The 15,235-nt window shown below is 41.9% G+C and overlaps 1 protein-coding gene across 7 annotated transcripts in view; it reads right to left on the bottom strand.

Moving 5' to 3' along the window:
- Positions 1-15,235, bottom strand: part of JARID2 (jumonji and AT-rich interaction domain containing 2) — a 215,706-nt gene that overhangs the window by 5,871 nt on the left and 194,600 nt on the right. For all 7 annotated transcript variants that reach the window (XM_041413111.1, XM_041413113.1, XM_041413112.1 and 4 more), the window contains 7 exons: positions 11,594-11,686; positions 11,046-11,164; positions 10,841-10,911; positions 9,909-10,023; positions 6,540-6,645; positions 5,588-5,770; positions 571-701 (listed from right to left, as the gene is read on the bottom strand). In XM_041413111.1, the coding sequence (XP_041269045.1) occupies positions 571-701; positions 5,588-5,770; positions 6,540-6,645; positions 9,909-10,023; positions 10,841-10,911; positions 11,046-11,164; positions 11,594-11,686 (818 nt within the window). The remainder of the gene's footprint in view (positions 1-570; positions 702-5,587; positions 5,771-6,539; positions 6,646-9,908; positions 10,024-10,840; positions 10,912-11,045; positions 11,165-11,593; positions 11,687-15,235) is intronic.

Here is a 15,235-nt window from a genome sequence, read left to right as displayed (position 1 = left end):
CTTTTACTCTTTAAAACGCTGGAGTTCTAATGCCAGATGCGTTACCATGCATGCACAACTGCTCTCTTACTATTTAAAACCAACTCTGTGTATACAAAGGACCTTTTGTACCTGTAGTATAACTGCCTTGATACTGAAGACAAGAGTTCCTGGTGCAAAACCCACTACAGACATGGATTGACAGTGACTACTGATGCCAAGAGGTTGAAAAACTCAAGGAAGGTGTTTAACCACTTGGCATCACATAGTTCACATAATGCATCAGGAAATCTCAACTGTCAGCACCAAGAATTAATAAAAAGCCAGTGCAAACTGCAGTTTCAATTTTTTTAAGGTGCCTAAAGTAGGGAATTCTTAGAGTTAAGACATCCTAACCATGGGCACTGTCACATCAGCTGCAACCAAGGAAGCTGCTTCTTCCATGTGTGCCTGTCTTCAGGTACATCTGCTAGGCTTTCGTTTGGATAAGTAGGGGCAAGGTGTGTTTGAAAGGCTTACTTACGTCACGCCATCCACCTCTGGAGTCTGTCGAGGAAAACAAAAGAGGTAAGCAGGCCCCCAGTTCATTACCTGAGCTCTCCCAGGAGCGATGATATTGTACTCAGAGTCGGTCCATTTTCTTTTTTTGCTTCTGCTGTTGCAATCTGATAAAGCAACTTTTCCATTGAAAATGGTTTGGCTATACGGCGCCGCTTCATTTCCTGGGACAGGAGGAAATTGCCACATTAGTTCCCAGGAAAATCTGACAATAAAATGTTACCAAGAATTAAGTCAAAGTTAATTAAATTATTGATACTAATAAACTGAAGCAAAAAGTAGCCTTTTAAAACAACCAGAAGTAAAATCTTTTAATAGTCTCAGTTAAACAAAGTGTTTATGTTCCAAGCACCTCAAAATTCTCTTCCCTAAAAATTTTTCCAGTGGAGGGCAAGAGGAGCAACACCATCACTCAAGCTCAGTAATACTGGATGGCTCAGAATACAAATAGTGTAAGATCTATACATATGCCCTACTTGAAACCCAGGACAGGTGTTATTTCACATCTTTAAAAACATAAAAAACCTAGCAAACAGGCAGATGCCAGGGAAAAGAGACAACAGGCAAAGAGGGGAGTTCAGTTCTGCCTGTTACTGGTTCCTCTCTGTGAAAGCTTTTAAAGTTTTGTTTTTCACTCAATACAAACTGAATTATTTTGGTACCTGAAACCCTTTTGATCATCTTGAGGTAGGCCAATTCCTTGATTTAATGTGCAGGTGGGAAAAGTGCAGCATTTTCCCAGTACCTACAGAGGTCTGTTTTGGCTTATGTAGAATCAAGAGAGTTCAAATGAGCTAACACTGGACTGTAATGTGAGGGTGACATTTCTGGTTAGTGCTTAAACCTGCCAAAAACCTACTAGCACACACAACCCCAAAGATTTTATTTTTTACCTTAATTTTTGTTTTTACCCTATATTTTACCCTGTTCTGTAACCCTAATTACATGCTCTGGGTATTTCTTTTTTCACAACCAATGTATCATAAAATTAATCATTTTTAATAGCACCCATTGCGAGCATTCAAGTGGTAACTATCACATAAAATGGAATAGCAGCCTTTGCTGACCAAAAAGGGTTCAAAAGAGGTTCAGAGGTAAGAAAAGTATTCTTCAGAAGCTATTTGCTCTGCTAGACCCTGTGTGGGGTTGGAACAGCTGCACTGTTAGAAGTGGTATGGGAAGATTCTTCCATGTTAGGATTGCTTAGTACAGAAGAACAGACTCCAGGGAAAAATTCTGCATAGGCAACACACACAGCCAGAATACAAGGCCACAGTGGGTGGCTGGACAAAAAGCAAGGTCAGCTCCAGCTGGGTGACAGTCCAGAGACACCCTGAGCCCGAGCTGGGTTTAGCACAACATGCTGTATCCCTGCATTTATCTGAATTTCTGAACCTAGGTACATTTTTCTCTTCCATACATTAGTGAAATACACAAGTAACTATTTTACAACAGACTTGTACTGCTGCCTGATTATTTCTTTTAGTGGCACGTTTTTCATTGTCACAGAAGTCAGTGAACATTCACATTATAATTGTCATCAGCCTGGCACTTGTGATCTCTTTTGCTCTCAGACATCTCTTGGTCATTCATTTTCCAGGCTGAGTAGTACTCTTGTATTTAATGCAGAGGCTAATTAATAATTTTAACCACTGATCTCTTCTGTGCTTTTTCTAGTTCATCTACATTCCTTCTGTAATTAAGGGCTCTGAATTACACAAACGTCCAAGACTACACAGTGACAGAGCAGTTTCTGCTTTGTAATCTATTCTCTCCTTCTAATTCTTAACATTCAATGCCACTCCAGAGCACTTGACTGACAGCTCCATAGGAAACCAAACACCTCTTTTCTCAGCAGCAAGAGCCCATCATTCAGAGCCCATCTCTGGATCTGTCACATTAGGATTATGTTTTTAAATTTAAATTTAGTATTTATCAACACTGAACTTCATCTACCATTTTCTCATTTGGATCACTCAGTATCATGAGATCTTTCTGTAACACTTCATAGCTTTAATTTTTGCTGCCATTACTGTTAATATCCTCAGCATAAAGGATTAGCTTTGCTATTAACTTCCCTTCCTTGGTTATTTATGGATACATTAAACTGTGCTAGTACAAACTCCTGAGGAATGCAGAAAGAGACCTCCTCCCTTCATGATAAACCTGACCCATCCTCTGCTTTTATTTAAATCAGTTATTTTTTTGGTGTGTGAATTTTACCTCTCAATTTATTTAGGAGCCTTTTCTCCCAAAAATGCTCACAGACTCTCTCAGCTGCAACTCTTGTCCTTACTTACTTCCAAAAGCTTCAAGGGCTTGAGGCCATGACCTTGCTCCAAAAGCCACCATGGTGGTTGCCCCGTCCTCATTTCTTTGTACATTTACTTCCACAGCAGTGGTTATTCAGCATTTCACTGCTCTTCCAAGGTTCTTCATCTCTGCTCTCCACTACAGCACAGCTCTTTTCTAGTGAGGACATCAGGTACACTTCTGTAGGAACACTTTCCCTTTGGTTTCACCTGAAGGAGCCCCATGTGCTCAGAGTGGGACAGCTCTGTGACAGGAGCCAAGGAGTGGGAAACCTGTGGCGTTTTAAAGGCATGTTCCTCACCCCAACTAAAACTGGAGGCAGGGAAATACTTGTCCAGCCCCTGCCAGCTTCTTCCATGGATGGCCAGGGAGTACTGTGCTAATACCACAACTTTCCTATTTGGGAGATCAGTGCACAGGGATTGTGTCACTGGTAACAGAGTTAAACCTGGCTTATGGATTGTAACCTCCCCTGTGTGTGCAGCAGTGCTGCTCCAGCTGGAAGACTAACTCCATCTTTCCTATGCACTTCTTCCTCTTGTGTTACAGTACCAGCTGAGTCTCTTCTCACCCAATTTCTGGTAGGCTTTAAGAGCACCAAAACCCTCCTTTAAAACCAGACATTCCCTCTTATTTCCAAACCTCTAACCCAGAGTGCCTTCATTTAGTCCAGCATTCTGTACTTCAGTTTCCTAAATGAGTTTCACTGACTTTGCCCAGTGCCTTATTTGAAGCTATGGAGTTATCCCTTTGCCACTCCAAACACACACTGTTCCACCACAACTCTAAACCTTCTTCTTATCCTTACCTTAAAATTTCAAGAGCTCTTAAGAGTGCTTTTTAAAACCAGCAACCTTGTTCCAAATATGGTCTAGTTTAAACCTGACTGTCCCCTTACACAGGTGTTTATCTAAACTCTTTTATTCCAACGATTTTTCCAGAGTGCTTGTAAGACTGAAATCAATGCAATTTCAGATGCAGAATTTAATTTTTTCATGTATTAAAAGAGATTGAGCAGTCATTCAATACAGAAATGAAACAACAGCATTTTAGTAATATAAAGAGAGTCACTATAAAAAAAATCAGGTTACAGTATCACAGGATGAAAACAAAGTTAATTTATCAAATGCTAAAAACTGTCAGTATTGCTGTGGAGAACAAACAGATAGAAGGTACAGTTGTTTATCAGAGAGCTCATTTAACAGTCCAAAAGGGGAATCTCACCCCTTACACACAACATCTCACCACCTCAGGAAAGCACAACCCTGGCCAGCATTGTGGCAAAGATGGCAAAGGGCCTTGTCAAAGTGGAGGAACCAAAGAATAATTTCCAAAATCAAAGAGAATTAAGAACATAAGACAGTCTGAGGACAGAAAGAGAAGGGGGAAAAAAAAGAGAAATAAAAGAACAACGCAATAGATGTTTTGAAAGTTATTTAGATATAAACATGTTATCTGTGGTTCTCGTAAAGTTTGTGAGAGCTGTGACTTCAATTTCCAAGGTAGGTCATCATAGACTGTAATCTGCGGGATTTTCAGCCATCTTATATTTACCCAGTGCAAAGCTCTTAAAAATTAATCAAAAGAAACTGTTCTTCAAAATTTGAGGCACCAAGAGCTGTTTAATTGCTGCATAGTGATTTCTGTCTCTTACAGGAGTAGCATTTTCACGATATCAAACAAGTGTTCAATAGAGAGATAAATACAGCACATGGAGTTAATATAATCATGTACGTTCAGACAGGAAAGGTTAGCTCAGGATTCTTATGCCTTACTTATAGATATACACAATTCCCACCTTCCCCCAAAATAAATATATAATAAAATAACCTTTTATTTCAGACTAAGTTAATATACAGTTAGTATAACCAGGCTGGAAGATTTCCATTTACCCTAAAGAAGCAATCCCTAACTGTGGACATATTACAGTTAATTACTTAGTAACTTGGTCTGAAGCTGTAAAGGATAATTTACTAGTGGCTTAGCTATAAAACACTACCAAAATAGTATCTGTAACCCAGAGTGTATTTCAGAAGGTTGGGAACACAGTTAGTGACGTATATGCTTTGTCCAAGAACACAGAAATGTAGCCAGAATCATGATGACTGGACCAATCACCTGTTTCTGCAGGCAACCTGCCTCGGCCAGTTGTGTGAGAAGGGACTGGGAAGGTTATTTATTTACATCTAGTATTGGATGGGCTGGTCAGTGAACCTAAGGATTTTCAAGTCGATTAAAATTGAAATTGCCCTGATCAACAGCTTTTCCTGAATGAAGGGGCAGAGAAAAACAAGCAATACAGCTGTGAGTATTAACTGACTCTGCCTACCATAAGAGCTAGCAAGCACAGTTATTCAGATATTTGCACCTGAGATTCTAATGGCTCTAGAAAACATCACTTAGAAAAAAAACTAGTAAGCATAATACAATGTATAATCATTAGCTCTGAAGGGATTTTTGAAAAGCTTCCTTGCAAACTGGTCTGCAGGCACAACAATCTTCTGAATTTTTTTATATATACACAAGTCTTTAACTGTCAGTTAACAACTCAGTCACTTTTCTGACAACACTGGATCGTCTTATGCCTTGCAGAACTTTTTCCTTTTTTTGTTTATTTAGTAGTCCAGAAAAACAGACGTAGTAGCACTACTCTCATAATGCTACCAATCCTGGAATGTCTGCTGTCCTTTTAGATGGCAGGGCCGTGAATCCATTTTAACTCCTTTTCTCAACTTACCTTGGCTGTTTTAAAGCCCATACTTGTCCACTGGGTGGTAGCAAAGTGCACCGATTCGGAAACACTATAGCCACAACATACTTTGGACACAAAGGATCCAGGAAAACAGACAACAAACTGCCCGCTCTGCTGTACAGTACGGTGCACCCTGATCCCCTCCTTGCACAAGACCTCTGGGGAGATCTGGAATGACAGGGGGTGGGAAAAAGAGAGAAAAGCAATCAATAGGAACTTTCTTCCTGGCTGTGTGCTGCCACACTACTGCTCATGGAGCAAAGCTGTGCTCTGTGAACAGCTCCGCGCCAGTCACATTCCCTCTCCCATTCCGACCTGCCGAACCTCAGTGTCTGGAGTGACAATTGCAGAAATGCCTCTCCTCAAACCAAGAGTTTAAACTCCCACGTGCCCAAGGACAGAACACTGTCTGCTCCTACAGAAAGCAATACAGATTGTTCAGCTTTCCATCTGATCTTTTCCGACTTGGCATTACATCCATTGTGCTTCTGCACTTCTGTGAGATGTTAACGTGGGTAGCCGAGGGAGAGTTTTTTATTATGGCCTCCCCAATTTGTGCTTAAATGCGCTAAAAATAAATTGCTATTCAAAAGATAAACAAAGGAGGCAAAAATACTTAAGTATTAGATTTCTCCTATCCATCATAAAATGTCAGTCATGGCAGATGAATTGATTAAACCACACTCCCTTTGTGAGGCTAAATACATTATAGACAGTATTAAAAATGGACATTTATTGCGCTTACTTTTTTTTTTAATATTTATACATAATAACAGCCTTGTTAGAAAAATACCATGTGGGTAAACACTGCAAACAGAAAGTAGCCTCCTCTGCATTGCTGCAGTGTAAGACAAAACCAAAATACATCCCCAACCAACCAGCCTCCTGATTAGCCTGGGGTTCTCAAATGGGAACACCTCTCCCAGTGTTTACCTACCATTACATTACTTTCAAGCATTTCCAGCCCTGGAGTGCCATTGGCTTGCAGCAGGGTATGTACCACATCATCAAGTTTGTTCTCCTCCGCAGCAGGAATGCAATACCTGTTGTTTTGTCAGAGGAAAAGAGAAAGATTTACTGTGGAGTAAATAACAGTTCACAGCTACACAGCAACAGACAATTCAGACCAGCACATTGATTAGAAGAAAGAAATTCAACACGGGGTTTCACACACAGTTCTTTTGGTAAAACACTGAGGATTGAAGGGAAGTTGTTTATTCAGACACTCTGATTGTATTCAGCAAGTATCCGAAGACACAAAATCCCCAAAACAGAAATGTGAAAACTCAGTCCTCTGCAGAGTCAGAGAAAAGAAACCAGCAAGAGATTGATGGTCAGTTTAATGGCACCAAAACAGCTCATTATGGGCAGAAGTTTGCATCTTGTGAGCACCAATATATGTTGTTGTCTTTACCACAAAAGACTGTATTTATTATCTGTGCATCAACAAAAGGATCTTCACATTCAGTAACATTTGCTGTTTGTAACAGTAAAGAAATCACAAATCCCCTCTACTGTTAGTGCATGAAGTTGCCTATGACCTTCTTGCCTTGCTTACTGAACAAACCCCACATCCCTCCTCTCCCTTCCAACAAAAGACCTGACTAAGAGCATCCAAAGTGGCAGGAGAGGTTTCAAACTGCTGGGCATCTGCCAAGTTGCACATCCTCCTCTCCTTAGAAGCCAAGGAAGCAGCTGTCCTCTTGTGCTCTCTGCCAGCACTGCTCCCTCAGCAGAATGACAAGAAGTAACATAGGAGTCTCGAGTCTCAGAGCCGCGCATGCAGAGAACTGCTGTTTGTCTGGATGCAGGGAGGCGACATGGTGACAACTGGTTACTGCTCCTGCCTGCAGCCTATCCGAGGGCTGATGCTCAGGCAAGTCAAAAGCATCTCCAGCTTTACCATGACTTACCCTTTCTCTTTAGGCAATGAGACCTCATCCTGGAGTCCATTTGCCCCCACACCAGAAACACACACACACAGAGTCATTTTCCCAAACTTGGAACAAGAGAATCAAGCTGGAAAGATTTTTGGGGAACCAGTACAGTCTTCCTGCCATTCATCTGATCTCCAGCAACTTCATGAAGTGTTCTGCTGGCCTTACATACCTTGCTTTTAATGTGCACTAACTCCATGTGTGTCACACAGGGTTATCCTGACTGAAGAGTCTGTAGAAGGCTGCACTTGCTATGATCTGAACACCTCCTCACTGTTCACTCTACTGATGATGACTTTGATTTGTGTTTGTTGATCTTCAAGCCAAGAGGCAGAAGACATGACTTTATCTGTTGTGGCTAACTGCAGCCACAGTAAGAGTTTTATTGAGCTGGTTGCCCAGCTGTACAAAGACCAACTCCCTACATATATATTGACAAAGGTCAGGACCTTGCTAAGAACTCCCAGGGTTATAGGGAGGTGAAGTAGAAGAACTTAATCTTGGATCAAGTAAGGATCAAGTCCAAACAGCAATTTTACGTGTATGCCATGTCTCAAATACTTTGTTGCTAACAGTGACAGCTTCACTACAGCTCCCCAAGTGTGATGTATCACCCTAGTTATAGGGATGAAAATATTTTAAATTTGAACCCAGATCATGGCAGAACCCACTCTTCTCTTTTAGGGTCAGAAAATATGGCTGGAACAGACAGAAGATTCAAGCACACAGTCCCTCACAAGACAGGCACAGGAAAATGCTTGGGAAGGTTGTGTGAAGAGGAAGGGCACCACAAAAGTGCATGGAACTGAGTACTGGGGCATTAGAGGGGAATTAGATCCTTTGCAACTGGTGTATGCTGCAATTGCACTCACCTGCAATTCCTGGTGTACCTATAAAAGTGAAAAGTGAGCAGCCAGTATAGACTTCTGAGTATCTTGGCAGAACAAGATTTTCATCCCTCTTTTAATGGGCTCTGAGGGTCCCTCCAGAATAAAAAGGTTAGGTCACTGACCTCTGCCCTGCATGCAAATTGAGTTCTCCCCTGTTTAATCTCCAAGAGGTAAAACCTGAGAGATTAGAGAGTGAGCTGAACAATCTCCAGGTAAGTGAAGTGGTTTGAGTGGCACAGGGATCTGTCCTTGGAGAAAAAGATTTCTGGGTGGTGGAGGGGCTTGGCAAGACAGAGGAGATGTTCGGAGCCCAGTGGCCACTTTGTTGTCCCCGAAGCAGTGACTGAAGGCAACACTGTCAGGGCTACTCCGCACCAGACCTACAGATATTAAATTCATCTTCTCCTAACACAGCTGGGTGCTTTATTGCATTATTAAAAGTTGTAATGAGCTAATGAATACTAGCCTGACACTTCAGGCTGGCAGCCTTGCTGAAGGATAGCTTCAACAGACAAAGGAGTTTCACTTCTTTCTTATGAGTTATTCCTGCCTACTATGCCTGTTTCATCAAGGCTATCATCACAAAGATGCCTTAAGCTCTGTACTCATCTGTATAAGTCCATCAAGATAAAGCAAATTACTTCTTTACTTTTATTCTTCTTGGATTTGAGAAACAGGAACAGTAGTCCTTCTGAAAATTTGAGCTGTCTGCATGCAAGACTGTTCTATCCCAAGAGTCATATGTTTTGACACACAGCATGAAGAGTGGCCTCAGAACTTAATTAGGGGATCCTTGAATACCTTCTGTTTGGAATTTACTGTCATTTAAGACTAGATAAATGTTTTAGAGAGAAACAGACTCACCTAAGATTGAGGACAATGTAGTTTTCTCAGTGATCTGACAGTATACTATTATAAAAGATTACAGATTCCTGATTCATGGGAGAGGAGTCATGAAATGCCCATGACAGAAACTGACAAACTCCCAGGTCTGCAGCATAATCCAGCAGTTACACCTTTATCCCTTGAAAGGTTCACATACAGAACATCTCTTCAATGTAACACATTTAGAGACAGAGGAGATCCTGCTTTCATGGTTTTCTCCAGATTTCAAATCCTTTTTGTTGGGCCATGTGCTTTCCCAGTGACAGCTAGATCAGCCCTGACATCAGCAGCATCTGAGAAATGTGTGAGAACACACTTTGCATGAAGATCAGTCCATGATGCTACTGCCACCATGGGGACATCAAGACACCAGAACAGACCACAGAAAACCAAGTGAAACTTTTCTTCCAGGAAAGAGGTTTTCATCTCCTAAGTTTGTACCACATTTTCGCATTAAAATTGGAAACCCCCTCAACATGCACACACACTGGACCCTCTAGGTGAGATTCCCTTGTGCAAAAGTACAAACAAGTTGCTACTAATGCCAGCCTACAGGCAGCCACCGCAGGGAACTGAAGCCACAGGAATACCTACCAAATGCAATCAGCACCAGTGTGTAAGTAGTCAATGTATGGAAGGTGATTTTGGTCTCGAGACCAGCATGAGGTAGAAAAGACCATGCCAATATTTAGCCAAGGAATTGTCACTCCTAAAACAAAGAGATTGAAAAATGAGTTTTGAGTAACTTCAGTTTGTTCATTAAAAGACAGTTTGAGAGGGCATTTAAATCAAAAATCTTATTCTCCCTGTTAGCTGACCCTTGAAGTCTTCCTATCCGAGTGAAAAATTCACAGGCAGTAATTTAACAAATTCAGCATTTTCCACTAAGAAAATATCTACCAGCCAACTGCAGTGCCCTTGAACATGTTTGTCTTCTAATAGCTGTGTAAAACTTTTATTCTTAGGAGAATTTACAAATACCCATAATTAAAGCTCACTGCCATTGATCAGAGGAGGTCGCTTCATGTTGTCAAGAAGACATGTAACTTTTCAACAGGTATCCTCTGTTTCCCAGCTGGTTTGCTCAGGCCCAGCACCTGATCTCAACAAGAGATTCCACTGTGCTTCCAATGTTTCTTACCACTGAACTGCAATGGTGTACAGGCAGCTGGAGAATTTGTGCCAATTCATTTAGAAAATGTGTGTGCTCCTTTTCCAGCGCTACAGACTACATTTTGGAAGTGTGGGAGTAGCACATCTCTGTCCTGACACACAAGAACACTGACAGCCTGGCAAGAACAGCAAGGAACACTGCAGGTACACCTGGTTCCTGCCAGGAATAGGATCTCAATTGTTCATTAATCCTTTATCTGCATGGCTGTCTTCACCCCTTTAAATAGCACCTGCTACACACACCTGTGCTCGGTCAGCTGGGGAAAGGGGGGCCAGGAAGAGGGAGAAGCATTTGGTGCCCACAGCACCACATTCAGAGGACACTGACACCAGCAGAGAAGGGACTTGCTTACCAGGCACAGCACCAAGATGTCGCAGGATGGATCCTGTATTATTAGGAAGGACTGTGAGGTTCCACCCATGCCTGTTTGAGGGGTGACACAGAGGGACACAGTCAGTGCACATTCCCAATGCCAACTCTCCCAGCACCAAGCTGCCCTGCTGGGCTTTGCTCAGGAGTGAGGCAACACTTTAAGAGGATGGATTTGGGGATCCTACCTTGAAAATGGTTCAGATTTTCCCACAGGAAAACCACTCCCGTGGGTGTTGGTATCTACTTTTCCACAATGCACTGCTACATGGCAATCTTTCTGTTCCACTATCCGCCAGTATTCTTGCTGTGGTAAGAGAAAGCAGTAATGCATTTTAAATTCACTGAACAAGGTATCTCTCATTAAAATATAAACCTCAAAAATTACAAGGCTTTCAAGACCTCAGTGTAATTCAACATAAACTATTGCTTAAAAATAAGAATATAAATAATTGAAAGTCACAATAAGGCAGGCAACATTTAGATCCTCTTGGGTTTTGTGTTTCAGTACATGTCAGATTAAGAATTCTTTCTCTTCCTCAGTTCATCAATACCTTTATTAAAAATGTTCAGAAGAATTTTAAAAAGGAAGAATCAGCACCATGTCTATTTTAAAAAAATTATAACCTAGACAGCCTTAAACTGGTTAGAGAAACCCTTGAAAACCAACTATCCTGAATCCCCATCCTCAGTGCCCTGAAACAAAAATCTTTACCACCCCTTGTGCTGGCCTCACCTCTACTTCAGCTACTGTAGGCTCCTTTGTGAAGCACATGTTCATGATGTTTCTTGCTGTTCGGTAGAAGGTTGTTAAAGAAACAGACCTACCCTGTGGAAAAATAAAATAAAATTAAAAATGAAAAAAACATGCCTACTTTCCCCCATATCCTCACTCTTTTCCTTACAGGCTCGATCCCAGATGACAACAGAGGGAAAGAGAATGAAGTCTCCAGAAGAGGTATGGGTCTAAAGCTCATTTTGTTGCTGAGAGACAATACCTCAGAAGACACAGAAATTCAATCACATGAACTTCCCAAAGCCACCATGTAAAAAGGCCAATGAATGTTCCCAGAAGGAACACTGCTTTGTCCAGCACAACACTCAGTGCTTGACAAATACAGAGGATGGACATGGTCCAGCTTCCTCTGACAGGTTGCAATGAAGCACCCAGTCAAAATTACTTTATCCAGTAATGTACAGTAATTTACATTATCCAGGGACCACGTGGCCATGCTCTTTACGTACAAGGAGCAGGTGAAAAAAAACTTAGAAAATTCACAGAAATGCTCAGCATCAAATGTTGTATGTGGTGGAAGAGCATCACAAAAAGCAGTTTGCCAGGATTACTGTAATCAAACAGTAGTTTTTGCTTTCAAAAACTAGTTATGCTCAATTCAATAAAAGCAGTTCAAATGCCAAGGAACCAAGACCTGTTATTACAAAGTTAGGAAAAGGAAAACGCAGTAAAATTGCTGAACTGCTTTCACTCTCGGCACTGCTGCAGGAGCTGTACAAGAAGAGGCTCTGACTTGGTTTTCTGCTTGAGCTACCCCAAAGTTTCCAGGCACCTGCTTTCCTGCACACCTACACCACCAGAAGCTCTGGGAAGCACCGTCCAATGGCTGTGGAGGCAAGAGCACGAGAAGCCACTTGCTCCTCTCAGCCCAGACGCTGTGGTGTGCAAAGACAGGAACACCTCTGTTGCCTCCTCGGCTCCAGGGCAGAAGGAGGACGCTGGGAAGCCGCATGCCACGAGAGCTGGCAGGCACCACACGAGGGCTGAGGGCACTGCTCCAGGCAGAGACCGGCAGCACTCTGCTAACAGGGAGTACAAAATGTCTTTGCCCCCTCACCAGATCCTCTGCTCCTTCCCATTGTGCTCCCTGACTGCTCATCTGAGCAACCACAGGCTTAAAAACTCTGCATAAATGAGTTTTATTATTTGAGTTTTTCAATTATGAAACACATCTGCCAAACGACTTCAGCCTTTTCTTGTGTTTAATTTATTTAATAACTATGTCCAAGAGTAAACTAGAAAGAACTATAAAAGCAGCTTTCCCCCACAGGCCAAGTCTATCACTCTGCTCATATGGTTGTAACGTTGTCACTTTTTAAATTGAATGCTGCATAATTAGCTTTAGCAAAAAAAAGTTTGTGAAATGCCCAGGGCCTGAGGCACTCTGATTCCCATAAACTTCAGAGCTGGATTCTCTGTGATCCAATAAGCAATTTCCTTCATCTTTTAATGCCCTTGTGAATGGTTTATTGTGGCAGCCTTTTACAACAAAACCTCTCGTAAAGCGCAGGGCCCGCACCAAGGCACCGCCGCCACCGGGGGCAAACCAGCACTGCAGCAGCTGCCTCCTCTCAGTCACCTGCCTCTTCCTCTCATCTTATGCAGAAAAACAAAATTAAGGCCTCATCTTCCAAGATTAGCCATGTCTTTCCATTTCTCAGATAGACAAGAAAGAAAACAGAAGTATATAGCAAGCAAGAAAAAAGAAAGTGGAAAAGTGGAACACTTTAACCCTTTAAAATTGCATATACCCATTTCTTCCTCTGCCAAGAATTCGGTACCTTTTTAGTCTCCTAAAAACTGTAAAACAAATTAAATGGCTGAGGGTCGTCTGTTTGTGCTGTTTGGTTGTTTTCTTTAATCTGAGGAATCTTGTAACATTTTCTGACGACAACACAGAAAAACATTTAAAATGCTTTAATGGAGCATTCTAACCAGAACACAAAATGAATCACAGGGAAGCAAAATACCCTTTCCAACACCCTGAAAAGTATCTCAGCAGTTCAACAACTGTCTTAGGAGCTTCAAGCTACAAAACAGTGTCTGTGACAAGAAGATAGGAAGGTTTAAAAAAAGGTTTTAAAAAATGAAATTCCTATTTCCTCCCCAGATTCTTCTCAGGTCTGATGCAGGGGCCATGACAGACAACCCAGGGGGAACACCACCACCACCACCAAGCCTGGTGGCGGGAAGGCAGAGAGAAGGACACTGCAAAGCTATTAATGGTAAAGACATTAAAGCAAACACAAATATGAACTGAAACCAGAGATTTCACAATAGCCACAGGTGGAAAGGAAGGGCTCCTATTAAGTGGAGTATGAAAATGCCAAGTCTCTGGGTGAAGAGAGCTCAGCATAGGATTCCCATGACTGTTTATGGGAGGGCTGGCAAAACCTGCATCGTGATTTCTTCTGTGTGTCCCTCTAACGAGTCTGCTAATATGCCTTCAGTTTGTTCTGTATGGAAACAAATGCTGCTTTCAGTCAGCACCAGTAAAGATTTTTAAAATATTGTTAGAGCTAAAACTGGGGAAAGAAGTGTGAAAGTCTTGCATCAGATCCTGCTTTGATGTCAGCAGTTTACTTCACACACTTAGAAATGACAACTTTTTAATCGTCAGGTAGAAAAAACACTTATTTAGGAGTAAGCAAGCAAGCATAGCAGCCTGCACATACACTTAAAAGCACAGCAGGCCTCACAGCCTGGGAAAGAGAGACACTGAAAATAATTTGGGAGTCCTGGCAGAAAGTCAGCTTAACACAAAGGAGATTTACTCTAACCTTGACATGTGATATGGTGGTAACTGCTCCTGGAAGACTGGATATCTCTTGCATAAAACAGTTCAAGCATGTGCTGACTGCAGAAATTACTGTGAGAAATCCTAAATGTATGGCCTCTTCACAGTCTGAAGAACAGACTTTATGGCCTAAACTGGACTACAGCCATATGATTATGATGTGCTCCCTCCAGCCCTCAAGATACTGACCTGGGCATTTTTCACAGACATGGGTTTGTTGGGGGGTTTTTTGGTTGTTTTATGTGTTTTTCATTTTTAATTAAAATTAGCAATGTGCTTTAAAAAGGCACCATTACAATCCCATCATATGTGGAAACTGTAACATGAGGGCAGGCTCTGTCAATGAAATTCAAATTTTCTCAGGAAGATGTTATTAGGTAAAGAACACTCCCCCATCCACATACACAGGATTAAAAGGCTTGTGCCATTAAATGCCACAAAGCACCCTCTGCTTACCGCTGATGCCAGCACCACATTCCCTCAGTCTTTTAAAGCCTAGTGATGAACTACAGCAATTTTACATCTTGTGGGCTACCCTGGTGCATCAAGCTTGATGCATAATTTCTGTGTCTTGAGGCTAGCTCTAAGTGACATAATCAGTATTAATGTACCAGTTCTCCTTACAGGCTTTACCCTGAGTGCTGTAAAAATGAAGCTTCACCCCTCTGTCTGCACTCAGGCTGACTAGGTGTCCCACAGGTGCTCCACAGCAGGGATCTCTCCAGAAATCCACCAGAGATTTGCTTCCCCCTGCCTTCCCCTCAGTCCATCGCCTGTGACAGCAG

This window comes from Onychostruthus taczanowskii, unplaced genomic scaffold (genome assembly GCF_017590055.1).
Source record: "Onychostruthus taczanowskii isolate IOZ18803 unplaced genomic scaffold, ASM1759005v1 scaffold40, whole genome shotgun sequence".
NCBI classification, from domain to species: Eukaryota; Metazoa; Chordata; class Aves; order Passeriformes; family Passeridae; genus Onychostruthus; species Onychostruthus taczanowskii.
The sequence above is the reverse complement of the archived record's forward strand: the minus strand, read 5'-3'. Positions and strand labels throughout refer to the sequence as shown.